The 26,658-nt window shown below is 53.2% G+C and overlaps 1 protein-coding gene across 2 annotated transcripts in view; it reads left to right on the top strand.

The window, feature by feature from the left end:
- Nucleotides 1-26,658, top strand: part of Acot11 (acyl-CoA thioesterase 11) — a 49,758-nt gene that overhangs the window by 5,589 nt on the left and 17,511 nt on the right. Inside the window, exons 1-3 of one of the 2 annotated variants that reach the window (XM_028888095.2) lie at nucleotides 8,679-8,795; nucleotides 20,474-20,687; nucleotides 21,284-21,353. In XM_028888095.2, coding sequence (XP_028743928.1) covers nucleotides 8,694-8,795; nucleotides 20,474-20,687; nucleotides 21,284-21,353 — 386 coding nt within the window. In that variant the 5' untranslated portion in view covers nucleotides 8,679-8,693. Of the gene's footprint in view, nucleotides 1-8,678; nucleotides 8,796-20,473; nucleotides 20,688-21,283; nucleotides 21,354-26,658 lie in introns of those variants that run through there. The other variant, XM_028888105.2, reaches the window with a different exon arrangement.

Raw genomic sequence — 26,658 nt, 5'->3', positions numbered from 1 at the left:
TAATCACTCCCGTTTCTCATCTGTCGGTGGGTTTCTGCCGTGGTTCAGCGGCGGGGCTGGTTGGTGAGGTGAGATGGTCAAATGATGGGTTCTGCTGAGGCCCGGCTAAATGCCGGGCGTCTTTAAATCCCTAACCGCTTTACATGACTGCTGGTTTTCCACTGGCTTTACAGGTGAGAAGGTCAAGGCTCTGGCTTTGCATCACTTTGAGCTAGTTAGAGAATGAGACCATCTTGTCCAGGGGCTGGAGAGATGGCTCAGCGGTTAAGAGCACTGGCTGCTCTTCCAGAGGACCCAGGTTCTTTTCCCAGCACCCACATGGTGGCTCAAAACCATCTGTAACTCCAGTTCCAGGGCATCCAATGCCCTCTTCTGGCTCCATGAGAACCAGGCACAGCCTGAGGTGCCCAGATATACATGCAGGCAAAGTGCCATGCACATAACATAAAAACAAATGCATGAAAAATGAAAGTCTTGTTTGACCCCGGGCTCCAGCTGGGCAAGGCCCTGGGTGCTGGGGCGTCTCTCCTTGTCCTAGGCTGACCTGGCTGAGCTGACAGCCTGGCATCTTTGCCTTAGGCCGCCTCTGTCCTGCGGGTCCAGGACAGATGGTGCAGCCAGCTGGGTCCTCCGCCAGTCCCTTGGCCACAGGCCTGCGTGTGTCCCTGCCCTTCCAGGAGTAGCCCTTCTTGCAGGTAGGACATGACATTAGAGTCATGGCAATGATGACAAGGACCAGAGTACTTTAGGGACATAGGGATGAGCCAGACCAGACCTGTCTTCCAGTGTGCCTAGGCTGGCCACTGAGGTGGCCATAAACTGATAAAGACAGCTCAATATAGCTAGACTGGAGCAGAGGAAGATTGAAGTGTCCCTTGTCGCTCAAGAGGGGTCCAGGCAGGCTTCCTGGAGTAGGTGACAGTTAGCTCAGCCTATAAACTTCTCTATGGGGGCAAGCAGGGCTCAGCAGAGGCACCTGTTTGGGGAGCCAGGAAAGAGGCTGTCCCGCAGGGAAGGCTTTCTGCCCCCCTAGGCCGTATGACAGACATATGTATCTTTTCAAGAGCTTCCTTGGTAACCATAACCACCCTCAGTAGGTGATAGGAATGTTACTTGAGGCAGCTCAGTGGGCAGAGCCAGCTCTGGGACTGAGAAAAGCAGGATCTTGGCTCCATATTCATGCCTTAGGCAAGTCCTGTGGACAACCCAGCTTCAATTTCCTTTCCAGTGCTGGAGGGAAACCTGTCCCTGGCGGGATTTGTGAGAGTCAGTGACGTGTGAGCAGAACCCCAGTAGGAAGCCTGTAAGGGCTGCGGCATCGTAGGAACGTCTACGTGCTGGTATGCTGGCTTGCTCTCGGGGCTCTCTCTCTCTCCCCTTCCCCTCCATGTTGGGGTATTTCAGACACCTTGGCCTTGAAATGTGTGGTTGAGGCTGTCCTTGAACTCCTGATCATCCTGTCTCCACCTCCCAAGAGCTGGGTCATTGGTGTGTGTCTTTGCTGGGCTTCTCAGGATGTTTCTTACCTCTCTCCATGTGTGTATTCACTCCATGGTTTAGAAAGTGCTATGTGAACCTCACCTTGACCCTTCGGAGGCCTAGGGAACCAGCCCCAAACCAGGGCCCCTTTGCTCCACCTGCTCCCTGTGGGCCCGACTCTCACGACTCTCCACTCCTTGTCCTATCTGTGACTTGAGAACAGGCTGTGATCCTCCCTGGGGTGCGGCCTGGCCTGGGTCAGAGAGCTGAAAGGGGCGTTGCCCATGGGCCTCCATAAGGCAACCCTGCTTTCCCAAAGCCAGGTGGGTCATCTCCTTCAGATCCCTTAGGAGACCTGAAGAGACCAGATCAGCATCTTGTTCTCCCACAGATTACAGTCCAGTGAGTGTGTGAGAGTGTGTGTGTGTGTGTGTGTGTGTGTGTGTGTGTGTGTGTGTAGACGAGTGATTCTGACTGGTTCTTTTCTTTGTGTGCATGTGTACTGTGCACACATGTGTTCAAGACTCACTGGTGGAGGCCGGAGGAGGACATCAAGGGTCCGGCTCTATCCCTCTTCTCATTCCCTTGAGACAGGTCTCTCATTGAACCCTGAGTTAGGCTGGCAGCCAGAAAACCGTAACAAACTTCCTATAACACACACACACACCACCAACCATCCCTGGGCTTCCAGGCCCACATGGCCATGGCCATGGCTGATGTTTTACGTAGGTAGTAGGGATTTAAACTCCTATCCTCATGACTGAACAGCAAGTGCTCTTATCCACGGAGCCACCTCCCCAGCCCTCTGGCTGGCTTCCGGCTAGCTCTCTCCCAGCCTCAGTGTCCTTACTGTAACCGGGACTGTGCAGTCCTACTGGTCCCTGTAACTGAGCAGGTTTACCTTAGCTGACATCTCCATGGAGCAGACTCATTTTAAGAGAGCAAGCGGCGGGTCTGGTGAGATGGCTCCGTGGGTAAGGGCGCTTGCCGCCAAGCTCTGGGACCCGAGTTCAATCCCCGAGATCCACGCCTTGGTAGAAGGGGGAGAGCTGAGAACGACTCTTACAAGTTGCTCTCTGACCTTCACACATGCGCCGCACGCCCCTCCCCCACCGCTACACACAAAGAACTAAATGAAATGTCATAAAGTTTTTTTTCAAAAGGGAGGGCAAGTGGCTGGCGAGCCAAAGGTTTAATGACTGTGGGGCAAGGGGAGGCGGGGCCATCTTTAAAGGGAGCCAGATGTGGGGGGAAAGCCCAGAGTGTTCCCCCAACCCCCTTCAGCCTCTCCCTGGAGCTCTGAGGCCCTCTGAGTCAGCCTAGTTCAGCCCTCCTCTTGCTTTGAAGATAAAAGTAAAGCTTCCAGGCAGCAGTGTTGAGGCGTGTCTCAGTGTCTCACGCGAGAGTGGATTTTGAGCCTGCTGCACTGGCCCTTTGCATGGGGGAGTGGTGGTAGTGAATGGGGGTGAGATGTCTTGACCTGGAAAGATCCCCAAACCCAGGAGGGCCTGGTCATACCAGCTCTGGCTGGGATCCAAAAGGCAACCTGTGGGTAGTCTGCAGCGCCAAGCACTGGTGACCTGCTCCCCAGGGGTCCTGCCACCCCTGTGCTGGCTTTCCTTTGCCCTTTACTGGCCAGTCATGGTGCGGAGAGGTTCTCTCTCCCCTCCACGCTTCCTTTCCCTCTTCTGTTCAGTTTGGGTCACTGTTACTGAGCAGAGTTGAAGGTTACCTGAGCCCGGCACACAGTAGGCTCACACCAAACAGTAGATTTCTAAAAAGGACCTTTGACTCTTAGCAGATGAACAAGCTCCAGTATTCCCCAGCCTCCATGTAAGCAAAGCCGGTCAGGTCTCAGGTCCACTTGACTGCCTCTCAACCGGTTTCTAAGTCGCTCTGCCTGGACGCCTTCCCTGCATCTCTGTCCCCTCCTTTCCCATCCGTCCTCACTCTGCTCAGTACCTCCGTCCATCTGTCCGGGAGCCTGTCTGGGGCTCCCCTGCACCAGGCTGATGGCTCCCTGGGTCTTTTCATGTGTGTGTTCCTGTCTCCATCCTCCCTGGGGACCGTGTGTGTCTGCTGTAGTTACCACGGCTGCAGAACTAACCACACTGAAACTCCGTGCCTTAGTAAATTCCACCAGTGTGGGCTGCATTGTGATTTGTGGGTCGGAAGCTTGGACAAGGCTGGGCAGGGCTCCACAGAGCGGTTCCGCTGCCCCGTGGGGCCCAGGCGGAGGTTACTGGGTAGTGTCTAGCTGGTGCGTGAGCTCACTGGGGGTCTAATAAAGCTTCACTAGCATTATGCTGGGCATGGCTGCAGGGTTGGGCTTAGCTGGAATGTCGTTCAGAGCACCCACATGTGGATTCTTTGTTGTGACCTCTCAGGAGTCAGATTTCTTACCTGGCAGCGAGGTCCCCCATAGTAACAGTTGCAGGAGGCCTAGGCTTCCCATGACCTGGCCTTGAAGGCATTGGTTGAAATGTCACCGAAGGTGACTTAGACCCAGGGGAGATGATTAGACTCCACCTCCTCTTAAGTCCTCATACCCTTTAACCTACTACAGGTGTAGGGTCCTGGGACTCTCAGATGCCCGTATGTGCTGGTTGTTATTATTATTATTATTATTTTGCTTGCTTGTTTTTGCAGGCGTATCCCCCCTTTTCAACCGTGGGGTGCAAACCAGAACTTTGATACAGTCAGTGAGTGTTTAGCAATATCTGGAAAATTCTTTTTAAATTTATTTATTTTTATTTATTGTTTATTTTGTGTGCACTGGTGTTTTGCCTGCATATATGTCTGTGTGAGGGTGTTGGATCCTGGAGTTACAGACAGTTGTGAGCTGCCCTGTGGGTGCTGGGAATCGAATCCAGGTCCCCTGCAAGAGCAGTCTTAACTCTTAGCCGTTGAGCCATCTCTCCAGCCCCTATGGAAAGTTCTTGACCCTTTCCTTGCTCACTTCTTGTCTGGGCTTCCCCGGCTCGGTACCCATCACTTCTCCCTCAGTTCAAGCCCCACCCCTCCTTATCTCTGACTCTAAGCATGGACTCTCTCAGTCAGCAGTACTGCTGCTAGCTGCACTTCTGAAATACACCCTGGGCCAGTACTTTGGACAGGCCCTGCCCAGGTACTGTTCCTTTCTGCAGGCAGCATTAGGAACCCTCCTCCTCATTCTGAGGGTCTCTCTCTCTCTCTCTGTCTCTCACACGCGCGCGCGTGTGAGCACACACACACACACACACCCACCCACACACACCACACACACACACCCACACACACACGCACACGCCACACACACGCACACACACCACACACACACACACACACACACACACACACACACGCACACGCACACGCCACACACACACACATATACACACACCACACACACACATACACACACACACCACACACACACACACACACACATACACACACACACAGACACACAGACACACGCACACACCACACACACACACCACACCACACACACACACACACACACACACACACGCCCCCCCCACAACACACACACACACACACACACACACACACACACACACACATGCCCACCCCTGCCCAGAGAGATCTGAAAGGCAGGTCTCATCTCCTTCCACGTGCAGACTCCGGCTCTTTGAGTCAAATCTGCACCCTGGGGATCTGCCCAGCCCCGGGCTGCGTGGACCAGTGGACCAGGCTGTCCTCCTGGCTTCTTACCCACAGCCCTCTGACGTCACAACTATCCTCTTGGGGCTTTGCATCCTCCCTTCTTTGGAAACCCCCTCCATGTCTTTCATAATTGCTCCTTCTCATTCATTCATGCGTTTAGCCAGATCTCAGCAGGAGCCCCCCCCCCTCTCCCGTTACTGCCTCAAACTGGAAAATGACTTTCTCCCTTCATCACGTTCCCCTGCCTTTTCTTTTCTTTTTGAGGCTGGGTTTCATGTAGCCTAGGCTGCCTTTAACTTTGTAGCTGGGACTGACCTTGAACCTCTGGTCCTCCTGGCCCATCTTCCAAGTCCTGGGATAATATCATGACTGTTTTATGCAGTGCTGGGGATCAAACCCAGGGCTTCCCGAGTACTGGGCAAGTGCTCTACCCACTGAGACACACCATGGCTCCTCTGTGTTTTCTTCTTCTTCTTCTTCTTCTTCTTCTTCTTCTTCTTCTTCTTCTTCTTCTTCTTCTTCTTCTTCTCCTCCTCCTCCTCCTCCTCCTCCTCCTCCTCCTCCTCCTCCTCTCTTCCTCCTCCTCCTCCTTCCTCTTCTTTCTTTTTTTTTTTTTTTTGGTTTTTTGAAACAGAGTTTCTTTGTGTAGTTTTGGTGCCTGTCCTGGATCTCACTCTGTAGACCAGGCTGGCCTCAAACTCACAGAGATCCACCTGCCTCTGCCTCCCAAGTGCTGGGATTAAAGGCGTGCGCCACCACCGCCCGGCTCTTTCTTTCTTTTGTGGTCTTGTCCCCTTTTTGCTTGTCATGAGAGAACAGATTATTCTCTTCAGTGCTCTGTAGAAATGAACTGGAGTCCTTCCCTCCTCCCCAACATAATTTCTCTGTGTAGCCCGTGGCTGTCCTGGAACTCACTCTTGTAGACCAGGCTGGCCTCGACTCACAGAGATTTGCCTGTCTCTGTCTACTGAGTGCTGGGATTAAAGGTGTGCACCACCACTGCTCACCATGAATGGGAGTTTTAACAGAGATAAACAACATTGATCGGTAGAGTTGGTCTCTTTCTAACGGTCCACCTGGAGTGCTCTTGACCTGGAATCTTCCAGGCCTGGTTTTTAGCCAGCCCTCAGAGGCTCAGCTAGAGGCCTGAGCCTAGACCACGCATAGCCGGGTGCCGTCTCCGTTCTCCCTCCAGCCTGTCCTATCTGGGGGCTAGCCTCACTCCTGGTTTCCTGCTCACAGGGCTGGGCCTCAGGCAGAAGCCCAGCCTGGGGCTGCCTCCTCCACACGAGTCACTCCTTCCTCTCCCTCCTCTCCCACCCTGCTGGGGCGGGAAGCCTCAGCCACCACAGGGCCATGCTTTGGTTAGCAGCAGGAGTTAACCACAGTTGAGTTTGTGGACAGATGAAATCATGAGGCTGTTTTCACATAAACAGCTATTAAGCTAGAGCCAGGCCTGCACATAACCCACGTAGAAGAACAAGGGGCGGTGCCAGAAGCGCTGAAATGCAGGCCGATGAAGCGAGCCTTTCCCAGGGTCCCTGCTTGCCGTTTTTTTGTCTGTCCAGCCTTTCGGGCAGCTGCCGATGACCAGGCCCGTCTTCATTCTGGCCATTGGATGCAGTGCTGCGTGGAGAAGGAGCATGGGGCTCCATGGGAAACGCCTCCAGGCTCGATCTCCATGCTGGGCGCTGGTGATGTACAAGTGCAAACTATTGAGGATAGTTTGTTTGTGGCCCAGGAGGCTTCTCCCAGTGCCTGACCCACCGTGTTCCCACCGACCCCCAGCTGCTTCCTAGTAACCACAGACTTTGATTTCAGGAGTCTGTTTCCTGCCTGAGGGTCTGGAACCTTCCTAGAACTGGGTGGCGTGGCAGTCACCAGGTGTGGGATGCCCGTGAGGACCACAGAGTCTGTCCTGTCCAGCCATGATTCTCAGTTGAGATGAGTCCCTACTGTAGACAGGCTTTGGGTTCAATTGGTAGTGCCTGGAGGAAAAGTCAATGTTATGGTCCCAGGTCCCAGCTGCCTTCGAAGCATTCTGGGCACAGGCCGCCTGGCCTTTTTCAGCAGATGTCTTGCCCCTGTGACCTGTGGGCCTAGGCTTTTTAACGACACCAGAGCGCTGCAGTTTGGGACACTTCCCGTGGTTCTGGCCTAGGCACTTCAACTCCTTCCTGGGATACTAACATTGCCATTTTATAGATGTGAACAGTGAGGTTCAGAGTGGCCTAAGTTGTGGCTCAGGGTTCTCCGGCAGGGCCACATCCAGAGTACCAAGGGTCGGCTGGGCTTTGCCGCAGCCCTCCTGCCTGTCACCCCCAAACCTGTATCTGTCTTTCTTCTCTTTCTGTCCTTCTGCTTTCCTTCAGCAAGCTTTTCCTGTGGCTCAGGTTCCTCTCACACAGTGTGGGGAATCTGTGGGGGCCAGGCCAGGTCAAGATTGTTTTGTAGCTCACCCACTCCCCTGAGCTAGGGGCTGGGAGAAGCACCTGGGCTGTAGGGGTGAGGCCCTGCGAGCTGTGCCGGGGAGCGGGGGAGGGGGGCTGCCTGCCGGCCCTGCTTGGCATCTCCTCCCTGCAGAGAGGCCTCTTCTGCGGCCTGCCCCTCCCCCTGTGCTGAGTGACAGGATGCATGCAGCCCGTAAATCACGACCCCTGCATCCACCCCGTCCGCAATGCTTCTTGGGAATGGCTTCTTGGACACAGAGGAGAACTGAGTTGAGTTGGAGCTAGAGGAGGCCGGACAAGGGGTGGGGGTGGAGAGCACAAAGGGGCAGGAGAGTTTGAGGAGGCCTGAGGGGTAGTGAAGGGGCCCCACTTGCTGGGGGAAGGCCTGGGCACCATCCCTTAGCAGGGTAGAGGCTGCAGGGCAGAGAGAGCAGTTGGAGGGGCCCAGCCAGGCTGCCAGCTTCCTGGGGCAGGAAGTCTTAGCTGCTGCCCAGAATCTGAAAAGCTGTGGGCAGCTCAGGCCCAGGAATGTGTGGTGTGGGGTGGGGATCAGGAGAGGCCTCTTTCCTGTCTCCCTCTCTCTCTCTCTTTCTCCCTGTCTCTCTCTCTCTTTCCCCCTCTCTCCCTCTCCTTCCCTTCCCTCTTTCTCTCCCTCCCTCCCTCTCCTCCCCTTCCCTCCCTCCTTCTCTCTCTCTCTCTCTGTGCATGCACTCTTCTGGCTGTTCTGTCCCCCCCCCCCAGCCTGTTTCTCTCCCCTCTGACATCTCCTCTTTTCCTCCTCCCAGTCTCTTTCCTTTTCTCTCTCTAATTGTTCGCCCCCCTCTCTCTGTAACTGTTTTTTTTTTCTTTTTCTGCCTCTTTCCTCTCATTCTCTTTTCCTCTCCAGAAGCAATTGTGATGTCTGTGGCTGCTGTGCCCAGCTCCAGGGTAAATGAGGTGGCTTGCAGGAGGGCAGGGCCTGGGCCCATTGCCTGGCTTCCCGTTGCCATGGTAACCCAGAGGTAGGGACAATCTGCATTCCTGGCTGTGTGGTGGGGAGGGTGTGAAGGGTTCTGATGGGGGAGAAGCCAGGTCTTTCCTTCACAATCCCCCTGAATGGCCACCTCAGTGCCGGAGCTCCCCACGGAGGGACTGCTGGATGTCAGTGAGGTTTGGGGCCAGGTGTGGTCAGAGTGGCCCCCTGAGGCACACAGTGAGGTCAGTTTACATTTAGGTCAGACTGCTTGTCCAAACAGTCTGGTCTCTTTCTAGGCCTTCTGGTGATGGCGGGGTGGGCAGTGGCCTGAGGCAGGAGGCCCACGGGGAGGTGTGGGAGGAAGAGGGTGGGAGATGGAGGGACGGGAGACTAGACCGGGTCACAGAAGGGAGTGAGCCCTCTGTTTCTGGGGCAGGCTAGCTCAGCCAGACAGTCACAGGAGGGGGTGTGGGGGGCTCTGTCTAGCTGATGTGAGGTGTCCTCCCATTCCCCAGAGCTGCAGATGGACACAGTCGTTTGCAGCATTTTCCTCCCTAGTGGCGGGCCAGTGGACAGTGTTTCGGAAAGTGTTTTGACCCGGGTCCTCACATCAACACTGTCTCTGCAGAAGGACATGAGGGGACATGAGGAGGAGTCTCAGGAAACCCAGATGTAGGTGTGGGTGCTGGCCTGGCCTGCCTGTGCCAGTATCAGTGCCCAGACACAGAAATGACTGCCCTGTCTGCTAGACTGGAGTTAGTACAGCAAAGCGGTACAGCCTTGGACTTGAAGCTGCACAAGTATGGACCCAAGTCCCAATTCTACCCTTATCAGCTGTGTGGTCTTCTGTGTTTGTGTGCGAGTTGCTTATTCTTCTTGAGCCTCTGTTTTCCCATCTGTAAAATGGGAATGGGACACCCAGCTATGAGGGCTGTGTGAAGATTAAAAAAGTAAATACAGCGGGGCCTGGTGGGTGGAAGTTTGTAATAGCAGCACGTAGGAAGCACTTGCTAGTTTAGGACCAGCCTGGGCTACATAGTAAATCTGAGGCCAGCCTGGGCTACAGAATGAGACTTTCATCCCCACAAAAAAAAAAAAAAAAAAAAAAATATCCTTAAAGAAGGGTAATTGTTCTCCATCTCACCCGCACCTCACCATCTCACCTACCCCTTTCAGTTTGATGGACTGAGGAATCTGAATTCAGAGGGTGAAATCCTTGCTCACATCCCACAGGCTGTAAGTTCTGGTACACTGTAGACACGGTGCTGAAACAATATAAAGGAGCTGGGGTGGGGGATGCTGTCGGGGAAAGCTGAATTCCGGGTACAACCCCCCCCCCATGTGATTCATTACCCACGCTACTTCTTGCCTGGTCTGTCTCTCATCTGAGCCCTGACTCTGGGACAGCAGCCTGCTCAGACCTACTTACTGGGCAGGCCGATCAGCTTGGTGACAGGGCCCTTGCATGGACAGAGGTCAGGGCCACTGTGATGGGCCACTGTGATTGGCCACATCTCCTCCTTTGCACCCCAGGTCAGCCTTGCTAAGTCTGTAGGGTCTCATTTTACAGACAAGCTGCTGCCTTTGCTCATTCATTTAAGACCTAGTACGGAGACCTCCCGCGCCTTTCTTCCCCACTGATACTTCCCAATAGGTGGAATTAATCTCTAAGCCCTTGTCTTAGTTAGGTTTTTCTTACTGTGGGGAGACACCATGACCACAGCAACTCTTAGAAGGAAAACGTTCAATTGAGGGGGCTCACTTACAGTTTCAGAGGTGCAGTCCCTTACCATCATGGCAGGGAGTGTGGCGGCGTGTGGCGGCGTGCAGGCAGGCAGGATGCTGGAGAAATAGCCGTGTGTGTCTTTACGTCTTGCAGGCGACTGACTGTCACACTGAATGAAGCCTGAGAAAAAGACCTCAAAGCCCGCCCCCCACAGTGACACACAGGATTAAAGGTGTGCCTTCCAGCCTCAAGGTCTGGATTAAAAAGGTGTATGTCATCCAGCCTCCTCCAGCAAACTCACACTTCCTCCACGCCTCCTTTGCGTGAGTTTAAGGGGACCAAATACATTCAAACTACCACAGCGCTTCTCAGCATCAAGATGTTAGGACAAGGCTTCAGGTAGACCAGTAGGAGACATGACCTCTAGTCTTGGCTCCTTGGGCAGGATGTGTAACCTCTCTGGGCTCCAGTAGATGTTGTCAGTGAAAGCTCTCCGGTATTTTCCGTGGGTCAGACCATGTGTGTGGGGGATTGCATTCAGACTGTATCCCTGTACTTGATCTGGTCCCCTGCCAGCTGCTTGGTGGGCCTGGGCAGTTCTGGTGACTAGCTGAGGGCTGGCATCAGATTGCAGATGAGGTTATTTTTATCCTTGGGGTGGAGGGAGGCAGATGATGTTCTGCTGTGTTCTAGAATAGTCTGCACTCTTCCCGCTTGTGGTTGGCATTAATTGGAATTGGGGACCCACTGAACAAACTCTTGCATTTGCCTCACAACAAGCCAGACTTGCTCCCTAGGCCCTATGGGTAGCAGGAGTCGAGAGAGGATTCCTGCTCTGTGTGTCTTTTTTCTTTACCTATTCCCACAGTTAAATAATAGTGTCACCATGGAGAGCATGAGGGGAGGTGTGTGTGTGTGCCTTGGAGCCCTTGGCAGGCGGTTCTTCCTGTAGGGAAGCCTTTCATGGCTGGAAAGTCTTGACAGTTTGGCCAAGGACCATTGGAAAGACGAGGAAAGTGGATCCACAGAGCTAATGATCGCTGTCCCTCACGCCCTCACCACGTGCCAGGTGTCACGTTAGCATGGTCTGCCCTCTGCTCCCCCAGCTGTGCGTGTGCGTGTGCGTGTGCGTGTGCGTGTGTGTGTGTGTGTGTGTGTGTGTACATGGGCTCCTGTGTGTCTCTGTGCAGGCGGATAGGGGCCAGAGGTCCATGCTGTGTGTCTTCCTCATATTGTTCTCTACCATATTTGTTGAGATAGGATCTCTAACTGAGCTTGAAGCTTGTATACCTGTGTTTTTTGAGGACTTGTTTTGATTTCTTTGAAATTTTTCTCAAAAAAGTAAAAAAAAGTGTTGGGACTAGACCAGGAGTAGGAGACTCAGACATTAGGTGTTTCTGTTTAAACATTATTGTAAATTACGCGTACATGTATACACATGTAGGTTTGTGCAAGTGTGACTGCTCGTGGAGGTCAGAAGAGGGCGTCACATTCTCTGGGGGTGGAGTTACAGGCATTCCTGAGCCTTCTGAAGTGGGTGCTGGGAACCGGAACTCTTGCAGAAGAACATCACCCCCTCTTCACTACCCATCAGTGTCTCCAGACCCTCTCTTTGCTGAGGAAATGGCCTTCCACGGGTGTTCAGCACTTCTACAGGCCTGCCAGGACTCTAGGGGGTCCCGTCTCCATAGCCGGCCGGTGCTTATTTCCCATGATTTTGTTGTTATTTTTGAGACAGCGTCTGTCTTAGTGACTTTTCTGTTACCGTGACTAAAACACCATGACCAAGGCGTCTAATAAGAGAAAACATTCAACTGAGGGGCCTGCTCACAGTTTCGGAGGGTGAGTCCCTGACCATCAGCAGGGAGGAATGGCCCTGGAGAAATAGCTGAGAGCTTATATCTGTATGTGCAAGTAGGTGGCCGAGAAGAGAATGGGGGTGTGTGTGAGGGGAGCTTTTGAAACCTCAGAGCCCACCCCCAGTGACATACCTCCTCCCAACTAGGCCGCACCTCCTAGTTCTTCCCCAAAGTTCCCCCGAGAGTGTGTGTGTGTGTGTGTGTGTGTGTGTGTGTGTGTGTGTGTGTGTGTGTGTCGGGGGTGGGATGCCGACATAAGGCAGGCATTCAGATCTATGAGTTTACGGGGCCGTGCTCATTCAGACCACCTCAGTGTCTCTGGGTATCCCAGGCTGGTCTCTACCATGCCATCCTGCTGAACAGCCAGTGCAGCGCTGGGATCACAGGCATGCACCCCACGCTCGCTCAGCTCCTCCCTGTGGTTTTGAGTTTAGCTGTCCTAGTGGGCTCACTAGCCTGAGGCATTTGGCAGGTGTAGAAACTGAGATGAGGATGACCAGGCACAGGTCTCATGGGGTTGATGTGCTAAGAGAGCCATTCCTATTCAGCTCCAGGAGGCCCAGAAGCAGGGCTGCAGACACCAGCTGAGGCTGGGAGACAGGCCATGCCTGTCTCTAGCTTAGCCTTTCCTTTCCTTCTTATATGGAGCTCAGGCCTTTTCTCCCCTCACCAACCCGGCGAGCTCAGCGAAGGCGCAGAAGTCCGGCGAGCCCGCTGCCTGCATTTTTGAGCAGCCTGATCAGCCATGGCCTCTGGTGTGGGACCCAGGGCCCTGGGCTCTGTCTCTTCCTCTGTCACGGACTGGCTGTGTGACTTGGAGTCATTTTCTTGACTTCTCTGAGTCTCTGCCCTCCTTACCTTTAGGGCCTGCAGAAATGCTGTGGAGAGCTACCCGTGATCCTTTGCTCGTGGGCCTGGGATGACTAACACTACCACTCGCAGCTGCTCAGAAGCCGTGTGCGAGGGGACATGCTTTGTTGTCAGGAGATGCAGATGCTTTGCAAGGTAGAAAATGAGAATGCGGAAAAGCCTACCGTGGGCCCTGATACCTCAGCTGACACAGAGGAGATGTTTAACCTGAATGAAAAAAAGAAATGAAAAGGAAAGGAAGGGGCGAGACTACTCCTAGGTATGGTGGAGGAAAAAGTTTATTACAGATGTGTGGGAGAGCATAGTCAGAGGCAGGGATGTCTGGAAGGGTCCAGAGTGGACCAGACTGAGCTGGGCCATGTGTGTGTGTGTGGGGGGGGGGGGGAACGAGAGAAGGAGAGGGGGAGAGGGGGACCAGATGCAGCAGCCAGGAGGCCAAAGGTCCAAAGGAAAAGGGAGGTGCAAAGAACCAAAATGTCTGGATTACAGGGAAGAGCCTCTGGGGGAAGGGCAGCCCAGGCCTTGGGATGGAGAGCTCAGGGTAGAGGGCGGGGTATGCGAGCCATACCTGTATCAGGTAGGGACTGAGGGGTTCTGGGAGAACCTGGCAGCCAGGTCCAGCTTTGATATGTTAAATGGGCACCTCAGCATTTGTCCTGGTTTTGAAACCAAAAAGTACTGGTTCATTTCTCTACCCTTCCAACTCCCAAGCTTGAAAAGTACGGTTCCAGCACACTGTTGCTAGAGATAACAAACATCCAGATGCTTGCTTGGGTCCTGGGTGAAGGTGAAACTGTAGCCTGGGGCTGCAGACCCCAGGAAGCCCGAGGAACAGTCCACTGGGTTCCTTCCTTCCAATCCCTCTTTTACCGGAGTTTGGAAAAATATAACTCCCCTTTTTGCCTGGTCTGCTGGGAACCTCCTTTCGGCAACTTCTCCCTTACCTGTTTTCTTAACTTGATTTGTTTACATTCTTGTTCTCATTGTGTGTCTTGTGGAGCGTGTGTGTGTGTGTGTGTGTGTGTGTGTGAGTGTGTGTGTGTGTGTGTGTGTGTGTGTGTGTGTGTGATCCTTTTGGGAAAGATGGCGGCGGTCGGGTGAACAGAGCTTTGGAGTGTTGACAGATGTCCTTGGCTTGCTGATGGGTCCAGTGGCTGGGAGGTTGTCCTGGCTGCACCCGGCTCCCTGAGAGCCTGGGGCCATGGCCTCCTTTGTGAGGACAACATCCAGTTTAGGCAACACCATTCCAGGGCTCAGTGCCGTCAGCTTCAGACAATGAGGCCTTTCATGGGGCCTGGCCGGTGGCTCCCAGGGTGGGCCAAAGGGTCCTCTTCCCACCTCCTTGTGGGATGCCCTTCCAGCCCTTCACATGGCCTCGTGAGAGACAGGATGATGGGGTGGGGGGTGGGGGAGACTCTGACTGCAGTCTGTGCCTGGGATTGAAGCCCTGCCCTGTGGTCCAGTGGTCCATAGATTGCTGGTGTTTCAGATTCTCCTAGCATCCCTCCCAGAAGGATGATAATCAGCCCCCTGTCCTCCCAGTTGCCCTGTGGCCCTGCTGGGTTCATGGTAGAAAGAACAACTTCTCCCGATTTAGTTTCAGAAGTCTGACTCAGTGTTAGAAGTAAGTGCTCAATCAATGTTCTCCGTGGAAGGACCTGTGCCGGAGCGTTACGTGTTTGATCTCCTTTAGGGTCGTCCCTGAGATAACCCTTGGAGACACGGATTACGATCCTATTTCTTTTCTTTTCTTTTTGTTTTTACTTTTTTGAGACAGGGTCTTTCTGTGTAGCTTGGCTGTCCTGGAACTCTGTGTAGACCAGGCTGGCCTAGAATTCACAGAGATTTGCCTGCCTCTGACCTTATGTCTGTGGGCAAGGACACCGAGGCCTGTAAAGAGGTTGAACAGCTTGCCTGAGATTGTATAGGTTCAGTATATAACCGCACTTGAACCCAAGCCAGGGGACCCCAACACTTGTTTCGGGAGTCACTTCAGATGCCCCCCAGCCTGTGTCTTCCTCCAGGGTGCTCATCCCTCTCACCCTAGCCCTGCTGCTCTAGAATGGGCCGATAGACTCTGCTGCCTGTCCTCACTAACCGCTGTAGGCCATTCCCTCCTCCGGGGTATTTCAGGATTGAAAAGAACCCCATTGCCCCCCACCCACCCATCCCTCTCCTTAGGTCTCCGCCCTGCACGGGTGCCCAGCATTCTCCCACCTGCTTCCCTTTGCTGAAGCACTGCTGTTCCTGCCTCTCTCCAGCATCCTCATCACACCTCAGACCCTCACTGCTGTTTCTGCTTCTCTCCTGTTCCTCATCACACCTCAGACCCTCACTGCTGTTCCTGCTTCTCTCCTGCATCCTCATCATACCTCAGACCCTCACTGCTGTTCCTGCCTCTCTCCTGTTCCTCATCATACCTCAGACCCTCACTGCTGTTCCTGCCTCTCTCCTGCATCCTCATCATACCTCAGACCCTCACTGCTGTTTCCGCCTCTCTCCTGTTCCTCATCATTCCTCAGACCCTCACTGCTGTTTCCGCCTCTCTCCTGTTCCTCATCATACCTCAGACCCTCACTGCTGTTTCCGCCTCTCTCCTGTTCCTCATCATTCCTCAGACCCTCACTGCTGTTCCTGCTTCTCTCCAGCATCCTCATCACACCTCAGACCCTCACTGCTGTTCCTGCTTCTCTCCAGCATCCTCATCATACCTCAGACCTTCCTTCATCTTTTAGGTCTCAGCTTGAGGTCCACTGCCTTTCTCCCGTCCACGGGTGGGGTGGGCGCTGTTATTTGGCACCTACTCTGTGCCTGGCCCGGGTTCCTCTCCTTCTCCTGACAGGGCAGCAACACTGGTTGGTCAGTACTGTGATGGAGACGGTAGGAGAAAGGGGAGGAGAAGAGGCAGGGGCAGATGTAGAGTCTGACAGAACAGAGCTGGAGGGAGAAGGTGTTCCGAGGAGCTGTGAGAGCAGCTGCTGGACTTAGTGAGAGGCCTTACAGTAGCTAGCTGGCTCTCTATCCCGACAGCAGGGGAGAGCCATCCCACAGTCTTGAGTAAGGGACATGCCTGGGGGACTACTCTTTAGGAAGGGCAGAGCGCCGCCAGGAGACCTGTGGTGGGGGCAGCATCATGGAGACCTGATTAGACCTCCCCGGGAGACAAGGCACAGAAAGTAGCTGTGGTTGTGAGTTTTGTTTTAGTGGAGTCTGGGAGTGGCCAGTAGAGTGTGGGGACCTGAGGCCAGGCTGTGTTAGAAGTACAGGGGCCAGAGTGGGCAGGCAGTGGGCTGGACCGGGCATTTAAGGAGTTGGGATCACCAGGACTTGGCTACTTGGACCATGGAGGAAATGGAGGGGAAGCTGTTGTCAGGTTGCCTAGCAGCAGCCTGGCTCACGAGGGCTTCTATTGGCTCCACAGCTAGGTGGCCCCGGCCAGCCTTTCCTTTCCTGTCTCATCTCTCACTGTAGAGGGTTTGGGCAAAGAGGTCTATTCTGCTCTGACCCGATAGGTCTGTGATGTGACACTGGCCATGAGGAGGGGACCCAGGCCCATGGCATGGTCAGCTGGGGCTAGGTCAGGACTCGAATCTGGCCAGGTTTGGGGTGGCCCGGGGCCAGTGCCTGGCATAGCTGCAGCCTGGCTCTGACCTCCACATGCCCGCCCTCCCCGTCAGCTGCCTTGGCCCTGCCTGGCTCTGACTTCATCCCAGGCTTCTGCTCTCCTGGGAGGAGTGGCCATGCTCTGGAGTCCCCATTGGCTGAAGCCTCCCTGCCGCACACATCCCTGCTTCCTGCTGGCTGCCTTCCCAGCTTGGTTGCTGGGATTGAGCTTGGGGGTGCCGGGGGTGGGGGCATGGGGGGTGGGGGCAGTGGAGTGGAGTCTGAGACGCTTAGGCATTAGCAATTGGAGGCCCTGGTTTTGCTGCCTGGGCATCTAGAAGGTTCTACGAGCTCCTCACCCTGAGAATGGTGTGGGAGGACGGAGCCTCCCTGCCGCCTTCCTTTGCTATCACACCCAGAACGCTAAACCACCTGTATCCACGTCCATGTAGACCCCCAGGGCACAGCCAGGCTGGAGCCGCCTGTGGCGGTGGTTTCCATGGTGATGGACCCTGCTGCTTGAGTGTAGCAGCCTTTCGGCAGCCTCTGAGAGCCTGAAAGATGGGCAGCTGTCATCTGTGGACCCCCACCCAGGCCAAGCCTTCCTAGGTCTGCTGCGCCCCTCTCCCTGTGGGGCCTAGCACAGTGCCTTGCACCCGGGAACTCTCAGAAAAAACTGCATCTCTGGGAGGCACAGCAGTTCTGGGTGGGACAGGCCCGGTTCATCTCTTCCTGGGATTTGAACGCGTCACCTTGGTAAAATTTGAATTCGTCAGGTTAGCGGCAGGACCCTTAGGAGAGACTGTGGCCCCAGAGCCAGCTGCGTCCTCTTCCCACAGCTGAAGTAGGTTCACATCTGTCACGGTCATGTATGACGTTTTGTGTTGCTGTTTCTGAGGCCCAGGGCCTTAACCTCCTCTTGTCCTAGGAGACCCTGGGGGCGGTGTGTATAGCCCAAAGGAGCTCAGGTCACAATCAGAAGCCTAGGACTGACCCCAAGCTGGGCTTTGCCATTGCCTCCAGCCTCAGTTTCCCTGTCCGTGACAGTTGTTAACAGAACATCTGCCTCACAAGTCTGTGGTTGGAATAAAGTTGAATTACCCCATGTGGACCCCCCTGAGAGAGTACGCAGCACTTCAGTGCTGGGTCAACAAGCTGTGACTGTGACCACCGCTGCACGGTCCCCATGGGTCATGAGAACTGGACCCAGCATGCTTCTGACTAGGGGGCACAGAGAAACTGAGATGAGACAGCAGGTCTCCTGTCAGAGGGGCGACCAGGCATGTCCCCCCTTCTGCCTGGAGAGTGGGAAAGGGTACTCCAAGCTTGAAGCCCCATTTCTCACGTGTGGGGTGCAGAACTTTCTCGTTGGTTCTTCGTCTGGGTCAGGTGACCGGCAGTGATTACCCAGAACTCCACAGTCAGTAGGTGTGAGCGCAGAAGAAGCAGCACTGACCGAGGCACCTCTTCTGAGGCCCTCGGGAAGGGGAGAGCCTGAGAAAGCGGTTGGCGGGCCTCTGGGGATGTGGAGCCACGCTTGCCACACTGTGTGGGGAGAAATTCCCAGGCTTCACTGACCCAGGCCTTCCTGCACGGGAGGTGGATGAGTCTTCCTTATATCCCTTCTCCTTCCTGTCCCTGCCCCCGACCCCAGGTCTCATTTTTTTTTTTTTTTTTTTTTTTTTTTGTCATATAACTGTTATTGTTTATTGAGAGAAACTGCCCCTTAGCCCTCACATTCCCGTTTCATCGTTCAGGAACACAGGTCAGTGATGACTATCTTTGGAGCTCAATCCAAAGAGTTCTTTGCCTTTCTGAAATCGCTTCACACTTTGAGACCAGCCTTCCTTATCTCTTCAAAAATCTCTCATGGAATTGTAGTTCCTTTAGAAATCTGTGCATGCCTTCTTTCTTGGTTTGGCCGCACCAAACTTACAGGACCACACCTCCCAGGGCTACAATGAATGTGCTGACAATAGGAACCCGCAGACCATGCATGGCCAGAACACCATGCATCTGAGGGTTCACCAATGCACTGGGAGTCAGGGTAGTGAGCGTCCACTACACCAAGTTCCTTCCTGCTTCTCAGAGAAATGGAGAGCCTGGGTCCCACTTTTCACAGTGTGGTCTTCATCGGGTCTACCTGTTTCCCGTGCAGCCTGGCAATCTGCTTGCCTGGAGTGTTTGCTCCGTTTGTTTTCCAACTTACCACTTTAAACTTTTTCATCTTTATTTATTTTTTAAAAGATTTATTTATTTATTTTTTTATTATATTATATTAATTATTTATTATACAGTGTTCTGCCTGCATGCATCCCTGCACGCCAGAAGAGGGCACCAGATCTCATTACAGGTGGTTGTGAGCCACCATGTGGTTGCTGGGAATTGAACTCAGGACCTCTGGAAGAGCAGTCTTATTTACATGCTCTTAACCACTGAGCCATCTCTCCAGCCCCTTTTGATTATTTTTGAGACTGTGTCAGAATTTCCTTCCTTTTTAATGCTGAGACACAGACATGGGACTCCATGTATATACCTGCTACATTTAAAACATTTTTATTTATTTGTATTGTCTGTGTGTGTGTGTGTGTATGTGCACGCGCACAGGTGTGTGTGTGTGTGTGTGTGTGTGTGTGTGTGTGTGTGCAGGTACGTGCACACATCGGCCAAAAGAAGGCATCCAGGGCCTTCGTTCATCATTTTCCACCTGTTCCTTTGAGGCAGAATTTCTCTCTGAACCCGGAGCTCTGAACCAGCAAGCCTGGTGTTCCTCAGATTGATTGACTTCGGAGCTCTGGGTAGTCATTGTCAGTAACCAGTCATTGACACAGCTGAAGAGCCAACAGAGAAAGTTCTGGAACCCACACGTGAGAGGTGGGGCTTCAGGCTTGGTGTGCCCTTTACTGTTCTCAGGCAGGATGGTCCCTCTCCCTCTCAGGAGTGCCACACTTGTTTTCCTCCTGGCTCTGCCCACCTTGGGGCTGGGTTCCAGGAGTCTGTAAGATGTTCAGTGTTTTAGTTACTTTTGCCGTGAAGAGACACCACGACTGAGGCAGCTTACAGAAGAGTTAATTGGGGGCTTACAGTTTCAGAGGGTGAGTCCATGACCATCCTGGCAGGGAGCCCGGCAGCAGACAGGCATGCATGGCACTGGAATGGTAGCTGAGACACAGCCGTGGTGCAGAGAGCTAACTGGACATGGCATGGGCTTTTGAAACCTCAAAGCCTGCCCCAGTGACACACCTCCTCCAACAAGGCCACACCTCCTCATCCTTCCTGAATAGTTCCATTGACTGGGGACCAAGCATTCAAATATATGAGCCTACAGGGGCGGAGGGGGGGGGAGCATTCTCATTCAAACCACCATACTCCACTCACTATGTGGGTGTTGGTCCTCAGGACTTTGCAAGTGTTTTTAACTGCTGAGCTATCTCTCTGCACCCCCCCCCCACACACACCTTTTTAAGGAGCGGACGTCTTTCAAGAGAGAAAGTCAAGAACAGAACATGGAGGCAGGACTATAATTCCAGTCTTCTAGAGGCTGAAGAAGAACAAGAGCTCAAAGCCAACCTGGGCTACACAGAGAGACACTGTTAAAAAAAAAAGAATAAGCCAATCTAAAGGAAAACCCTAAAAGTTGCCCACTATTTGTAACAAGGAAGTAGACACTCTTCTAAGAGGGAGCTGCCACAGGTGGCCCTGCCCTGAACTCTGAGAGCATGGGCTGGAGGATCGTGGGTCATGGTGGTCATTCTTGGTTAGTCTGGTCCAAACTGCTTCTCCTCCTCTGTAGTTGAGGTGTCAGGGTTAGCAGGGCAGAGACACACAGAACGCTGACCACGTTGTCCTCACCTGTCCCCAGGGCTTTGCCTCTATGTTCTCTGCTCGCACATCCCGGAAGTCAATCTCACACCCAGAGCGCGGAGACGCCTCCGCCATGGCAGAGGAGGAGGAGTACCGGAACGCCACGGAGGTGCAGATGAGCCAGCTGGTGCTGCCCTGCCACACTAACCACCGCGGGGAACTGAGCATTGGACAGTTGCTCAAATGGATCGACACCACAGCCTGCCTGTCAGGTGAGGCTCTGCTCCTGGCTCTCATCACATCCCCACCACTTGCCCTGTTGAACCTGGGCAGGGGCCCCAATTTTTGAAGATGGTCTCCTCCTCTCTCATGATCACCACACTTGTTCCTCTTCTGGCCTTAGCTTCTGCTCGCCCCTTGCCTCAGATCCTCTGTTCATCCTCTAGTTGTCTGAGCAGCCTGCCCCTCTCCCCTGGTCCCCTAGTCCTGGGTGTTGGTACCACACACAGATGTCCCTGCCTGCCGCTACTATAGCCTACCCATAGCTGTTTCCCGTTGGCTGGTAAAGACCAGGCACAGAGACTGTGTGCGCGCACTGTCCTCTCCATGTTGGCTTTTGTTACATTCATGTTCACCAGCCTCCAGGTCTAACACAGTGACTTGGCTATACCAGCAGGGTTTGAGAGGCCCTAGCCAGCTGTGGGGCCAGGGAAAGGGCTCCAGAGGGGACCAAGGGCTGAGGGAAGAGGTGGGAAAAGAAAGGTGGGCCCTTCTCCTGGTGGAAAAGCCTCTGGAAGAGGGATTTGTGGTCAGAGGCCTGTGTGACATGGACAGGCTACTAACATTTGGCTTTCTTGTCCCGAGCCAGCGGAGAGGCACGCTGGCTGCCCCTGTGTCACGGCGTCCATGGATGACATCTACTTTGACCATACCATTAGGTAAGTGGTCCTCTGACTTCACTACCCTCTTGGTCTCCCCACCTCCAGCACAGGGCCTGCATCCCAATCCCCCCACCTACCCGGTTGTGTGGTACTTGGAGCTGACTCAATTGACTGATGGCTTTGGAAGGCTTCAAACCGTGGTGTCTTTGGGGACGGAGCATCTTTCTGCAAGCGTGGGGGATAACAGTGGGTTAGGAGTAGCCTGTTGCCATGTACCACCAGGTGGGCTTTCTCGCCAGGGTGGGGCCAGGGGAGTTGTCTCAGGTTTGCAGTTGGAAAGACTCCTCTGGTGGGGTATGGAGGCCAGGCTGTGGAATATGCAGAGCCAGCAGCTTGGGGGGGTCTGAAGTGTGTCATGTGGTGGTGCTATGTGACTTTGGTTGGGTAGGTCAGATTCTCTCTCTGGTCTTTGTTTTCCTTACCTGTAAAATGGAAGGACTGGAATTTGTCCTGGAAACACCTCTTTTAGCTCAGACATTTCTTCACAGGTCCTTGGTCACTGGACCATAGGGAGCCAGGCCCCCTGACAAGGCACCGGGGCCCAGCCTGTGCTAGAAGAGTGAGCCAGCCACCCTTGGTTCACACCCGTTCCAGCTCTTACTCAGGGACACTTTTTCCTTTTCAGCGACTGTGCGGGTTAGACAGCTTGTCATTCCCTCCAGGCTTTGCCGCTGGTCCTCATCCTCCTGGGACACAAGGAGGCTTCGGAGCCCTTGGCCCAGGACAGGTCTCACATAGAGCTCTTGCTCCTGGGCTCCTCCTAGAGATGCCGTCTGTCCACAGGATATCAGGCGCTTCTTCAGGGCTTGCCTGGCAGGCACCCTGTGTGGGACGGATGAGGAGGATGTTTGGCCAGTTCCTGTGCTCAAGTCAGTCACCTGTCCACTACACACTCAGTATTAGTTAATGTGCTGGTTTTACGCCAGCTTGACCCAGAAGAACGGACCTCAGCTGAGACAGTGCTCCCATCAGATGGGCCCATGGGCTAGCCTGTGGGACAGGTCCTCGATGAATAATGGACGTGGGAGGGCCCACTGTATGTAGTGGCACTCTGTGCAGGTGGTCCCAGGCTGTAGAAGAAAGCAGACCGAGTAAGCCATGGGGAGCAAGCCAGTAAGTGGCATCCTCCATGGCCTCTGCTTCAGTTCCTGTCCCCAGATTTCTGCCTTAGATGATGAATGTGGTGTGGGAGTGAAATAAACTGTTTCCTCCCAAGTCGCTTTTTGGTCATGGTGTTTCATCACAGCCACAGAAAACTTAATTAAGACAGTTAAGAGCCTTTGTGGATTGGTGTCATGCTAGGTTTGGGGACACAAACCACCAGAACACAATTCTTATGCCCAGGACTACCCAGTCTGCAGAGGGACAGATGGAAAAATGTTATTTGCATTTGTAGTGGAAAATTGAGGCTTGAAGTGTGGCTCAGAGCATGTGTTCAGCATGCAGGAGCCCTGGGTTCGATGCCCACCACCACCATGACAGAAAAGCAGTGAGTCCTCCAGTGACAATGAGCTCTGGTAAGGTGTTGCTTTGTCATACTTTGCTATTTATCCCTTAGTTTTGGGGAGCCAACCCAGCTTGGACCAGCTTGACAAACAGTTTCAGCTTGACAGAAAAACTTTATCCCTGAAAAGGTGGTACTAAGTGCCTATGTGCTCCAGTTCAGTTCCCCTCTTATCAACGTCTTACATTTCTATTTTATCAATATACTGCTTAGAATGCCTTTTAAACATGTTAACATATTTAATAATGAGGACTACAGTATGAGGTTTTTGTTGTTAGTATCCTCATTTTACAGAGAAGTGAGGTAACTTGTTCAGGTCACACAGCAGGTGGAGGATCCAGGATTCACTCTCAGGTGGCAATCTGGCCCTAGGGCCCTTTCTTTTTATCAGTGCATTTCATGGGGTTGGGGCAGGGCATCAGGGCAGGTTGTCAAGGGGACTTCCTGGAGTGGTCTTAGCTGGCTGGGGGACAGGGAGCTTTGTGCTCTGGAGGCTAGGACACCAGATCTGGGTATTGTTAAAATATTAAGGCAGCTGGGCGGCGGCGCACGCCTTTAATCCCAGCAGTTGAGAGGCAGAGCCAGGCGGATCTTTGTGAGTTTGAGGCCAGTCTGGTCTACAGAGTGAGATCCAGGACAGGCGCAAAGCTACACAGAGAAACCCTGCTTCGAACCGCGCCCCCCCCCCCCCCCCCCGCAAAAAATATTAAGGCAACTCCACGTAGTTAAAAGGGAGGTTTATTTTTTGCGGTAACTTACAAGTGAAGGGATAGGTAACAGGGTCTGGGAGAGGTGTAGCACAGTCCGGCGGTGTTCTCTGGAGAACTCTGCTCGGTCTACCTCCAGCGTCCAGGGTCCAGGAACCAAAAGTGCCTGCCTATCTGTATTTCTGGGTCTTTAGTGTCCTCTCTTGGCCCCGCCTCGTAGGCGTGACAGTTACCGAAGCCTCAATGGGGGTTGGAACTTCCAGACCAAAGCTGGAATGGCTACCCACTGCATCTGGGTCTGCTCTGGCCCCCGCTGCTGATTTGGGTTCTCTTCTTTGGAAAGCATGGAGAGGGCTAGGGTGCTTATGTGGGGGGCGGGGTGAGCCTGCTGCAGGAACCAGAAGGTGACAGTGAGTCTGGGCAGAGGGGCACAGGAGGAGGGCACGCTGTAGAGAGCCTAGAACATGCCGGTGGCCAGGCTAGGCCTGGCAGCACCTGAGGACAGTTGCAGGTTTCCATTTGTTTCTTTTGTTTTTCGTCATTTAAAACTATTTCAAGCCAGGCATGGTGGTACACATCTATAGTCTTAGCATTTTGAGAGGCTGAGACAGGGGCATTGTGTGATTAACACCCCCACCCACCCACCCCCGTGCTTGGTTTATATAACATAATAAAACCCTGTTCAAACATAACTTCCAAATAAATATACTAATTTAATTAAATAAAAATTACCAAAAACATGTTAAGGGACCCCCCCACACACACACATGTAATACCACTACTCAGGAGAATCATGAGTTCAAGGTCAGCCTGGGGTACATAATGAGACCCTGTCCCAAACAATACAAGACAAAGCAAAATATTTCCAAACACATCTGTAAGGACTAAGAACTAATTTTAAACAACTTCCACATGGCTACCATACCTGAAAAATGACCAATTATTTCTCCCCACCAGTTTGCAAATCAACACTGTGTGTGTGTGTGTGTGTGTGTGTGTGTGTGTGTGTGTGTGTAAGATGCCGGTGGAGACCAGAAGGATTCGATTCCTGGAGCTGAGTTTATAGGTGGTTGTGAGCCACTGGATGTGGGTACTGGGAACTGAACTCAGATCCCTAACAATGGCACTGTGTGCTGTTAACCATCGAGTCGTCTCTCCAGCCCTCTCAGCTCTTCTAGCACCACAGAAAGATATGTCAGCTTTAAATCACCAATCCCCTAGTCCCTTGGGGAATCTATTCCCAGACCCCCCATGGGTGCCTGCAACCCTGACTGGCCTCAGTCCCTACACATACCGTGATGTCTCCTATAGGCACAAAGCCATGATGAAGCTTAGTTCAAAATGAGGTAAATCAGGGTTTAACAATGAAAGGCTGTGCCCGGCCTGGTGGCACAAGCCTATAACTCCAGCTATGCTGGAGCCTCGGGTGGGAGGATCATGAATTGATCATGAATTCAAGACCAGCATGAACTACAGAGTAAGTTCAAGGCCAGTCTGGGCATCTTAATGAGATCCTGTCTTAAATTGAAGTAAAAAGGAAGCTGGGGTTCACTTTAGTGGTAGAGCACTTGCCTGAGGCCCTAGGTTCAATCTCCAGTATTGAGATAGAGGAGAAGAGGGGAGCTTATAATAAAATTTATCCCTTTTTAAACTTTTTTTTTTTTTCCCCGAGACAAGGTTTCTCTGTGTAGTTTTGGTGCCTGTCCTGGATCTCGCTCTGTAGACTAGGCTGGTCTTGAACTCACAGAGATCTGCCTGGCTCTGCCTCCCGATTGCTGGGATTAAAGGCCTGCATCATTTTTAAACTTCTAACTTTATGTGTGTGGGTGTTTTTGCCTGCCTGTGTGTCTGTGTACCACATGTGTGCCGTGTTCACAGAGGCCAGAAGAAGGCGTCAGATTCCCTGGAACTGGAGTTACAGGTGGTTGTGAGTCGCCCTGTAGGTGCTGGAATTGAACCTGGGTCCTGTACAAGAGCAGCCAGTGCTCTTAACCTCTGCATCATTATTCCAGCTCTCTCTTTTCACTTTTACCTTTTTCTTTGTTTTTTTTCGAGACAGGATTTTTCTGTGTAGTCCTAGCTGTCTTGGAATTTGCTCTGTAGACCAGGCTGGCCTTGAACTCACAGAGATCTGCCTGCCTCTGCCTCCCGAGTGCTGGGATCAAAGGTGTGTGCCACTACCGCCCGGCTCTTTCCTCACTTTCGATCGTGAAAATTTCCAAGCACATGGATATTAGGGCATGCCACTGTTGCTAGGATCTGATTAGTTGCTGCTGCCTTGCTTTATCTACTTGTGGGTAAAGGCATGCAAAAACACATTTTGCCATTGATGACACTTTCCTGCCCGAGTGTCAGTATTTGCTGAAAACATTAACAGAGATGACTTTCCAGCACTGTGAGCAGAAGTCACTCACGGAGCCCCTGAACTGACCAGCCGGGTGCTAGGTTGAGTCACCCTACCTCTCGCTGGGCCTTAGAGGCATAGGCAGTCCCGCTGTATTCCCAGAGCTGTACATACAAGGAGGCAGGCTCAGAGAAGTGAGGTGACCCGCCCCAGGTCACCAACTGGTGGAGTGACAGTTGAAGCAGAACATGACCAACCTAGTCTTGTGTGGCCACACTATGGCCTTGTGACTGGCATGCCGCTTGGCTTTGGTAGGGGGGCAGTGCACTCCGCCTGTTCATGAGCCAAGGTGAAGAGAGGCAAAAGGACTTCTGGAGGTCACCGTGGTTGAACCGGGCCAGCTTTCCAGCCTTTTGCCCTCTCCATCCCCATAGCCCATCAGCTGGGCATGCTCTGCTGCCTCTAGTCAGGCACAGGGCAGGCTAGGTGGCTCCCCAGAGATTTATGTGGACATGTGAAACGTTCCCGGGACAGGCTACAGCTGGGAAGAACTGGGCTGGTTCAGCCAACACAGCCTGTCTAGAATCCTGGCCCTGTTTGGCGTTAGTTGGGAGACCTTGTTAGCTGGGTGACCTTGGACAGATGACTTAACCTCTCTGATGTTCAGCTCCCTCTAAACCCGTCTCCAAGTTTGAGATTCAAATGTGGAAATGCACACATAGCACCTTGAAGTGTCCCATTTCCCTG

This window comes from Peromyscus leucopus, chromosome 2, assembly GCF_004664715.2.
Source record: "Peromyscus leucopus breed LL Stock chromosome 2, UCI_PerLeu_2.1, whole genome shotgun sequence".
NCBI lineage: Eukaryota > Metazoa > Chordata > Mammalia > Rodentia > Cricetidae > Peromyscus > Peromyscus leucopus.
Note: the sequence above shows the minus strand (reverse complement) of the source record. Positions and strands in the feature narration are given on the sequence as shown.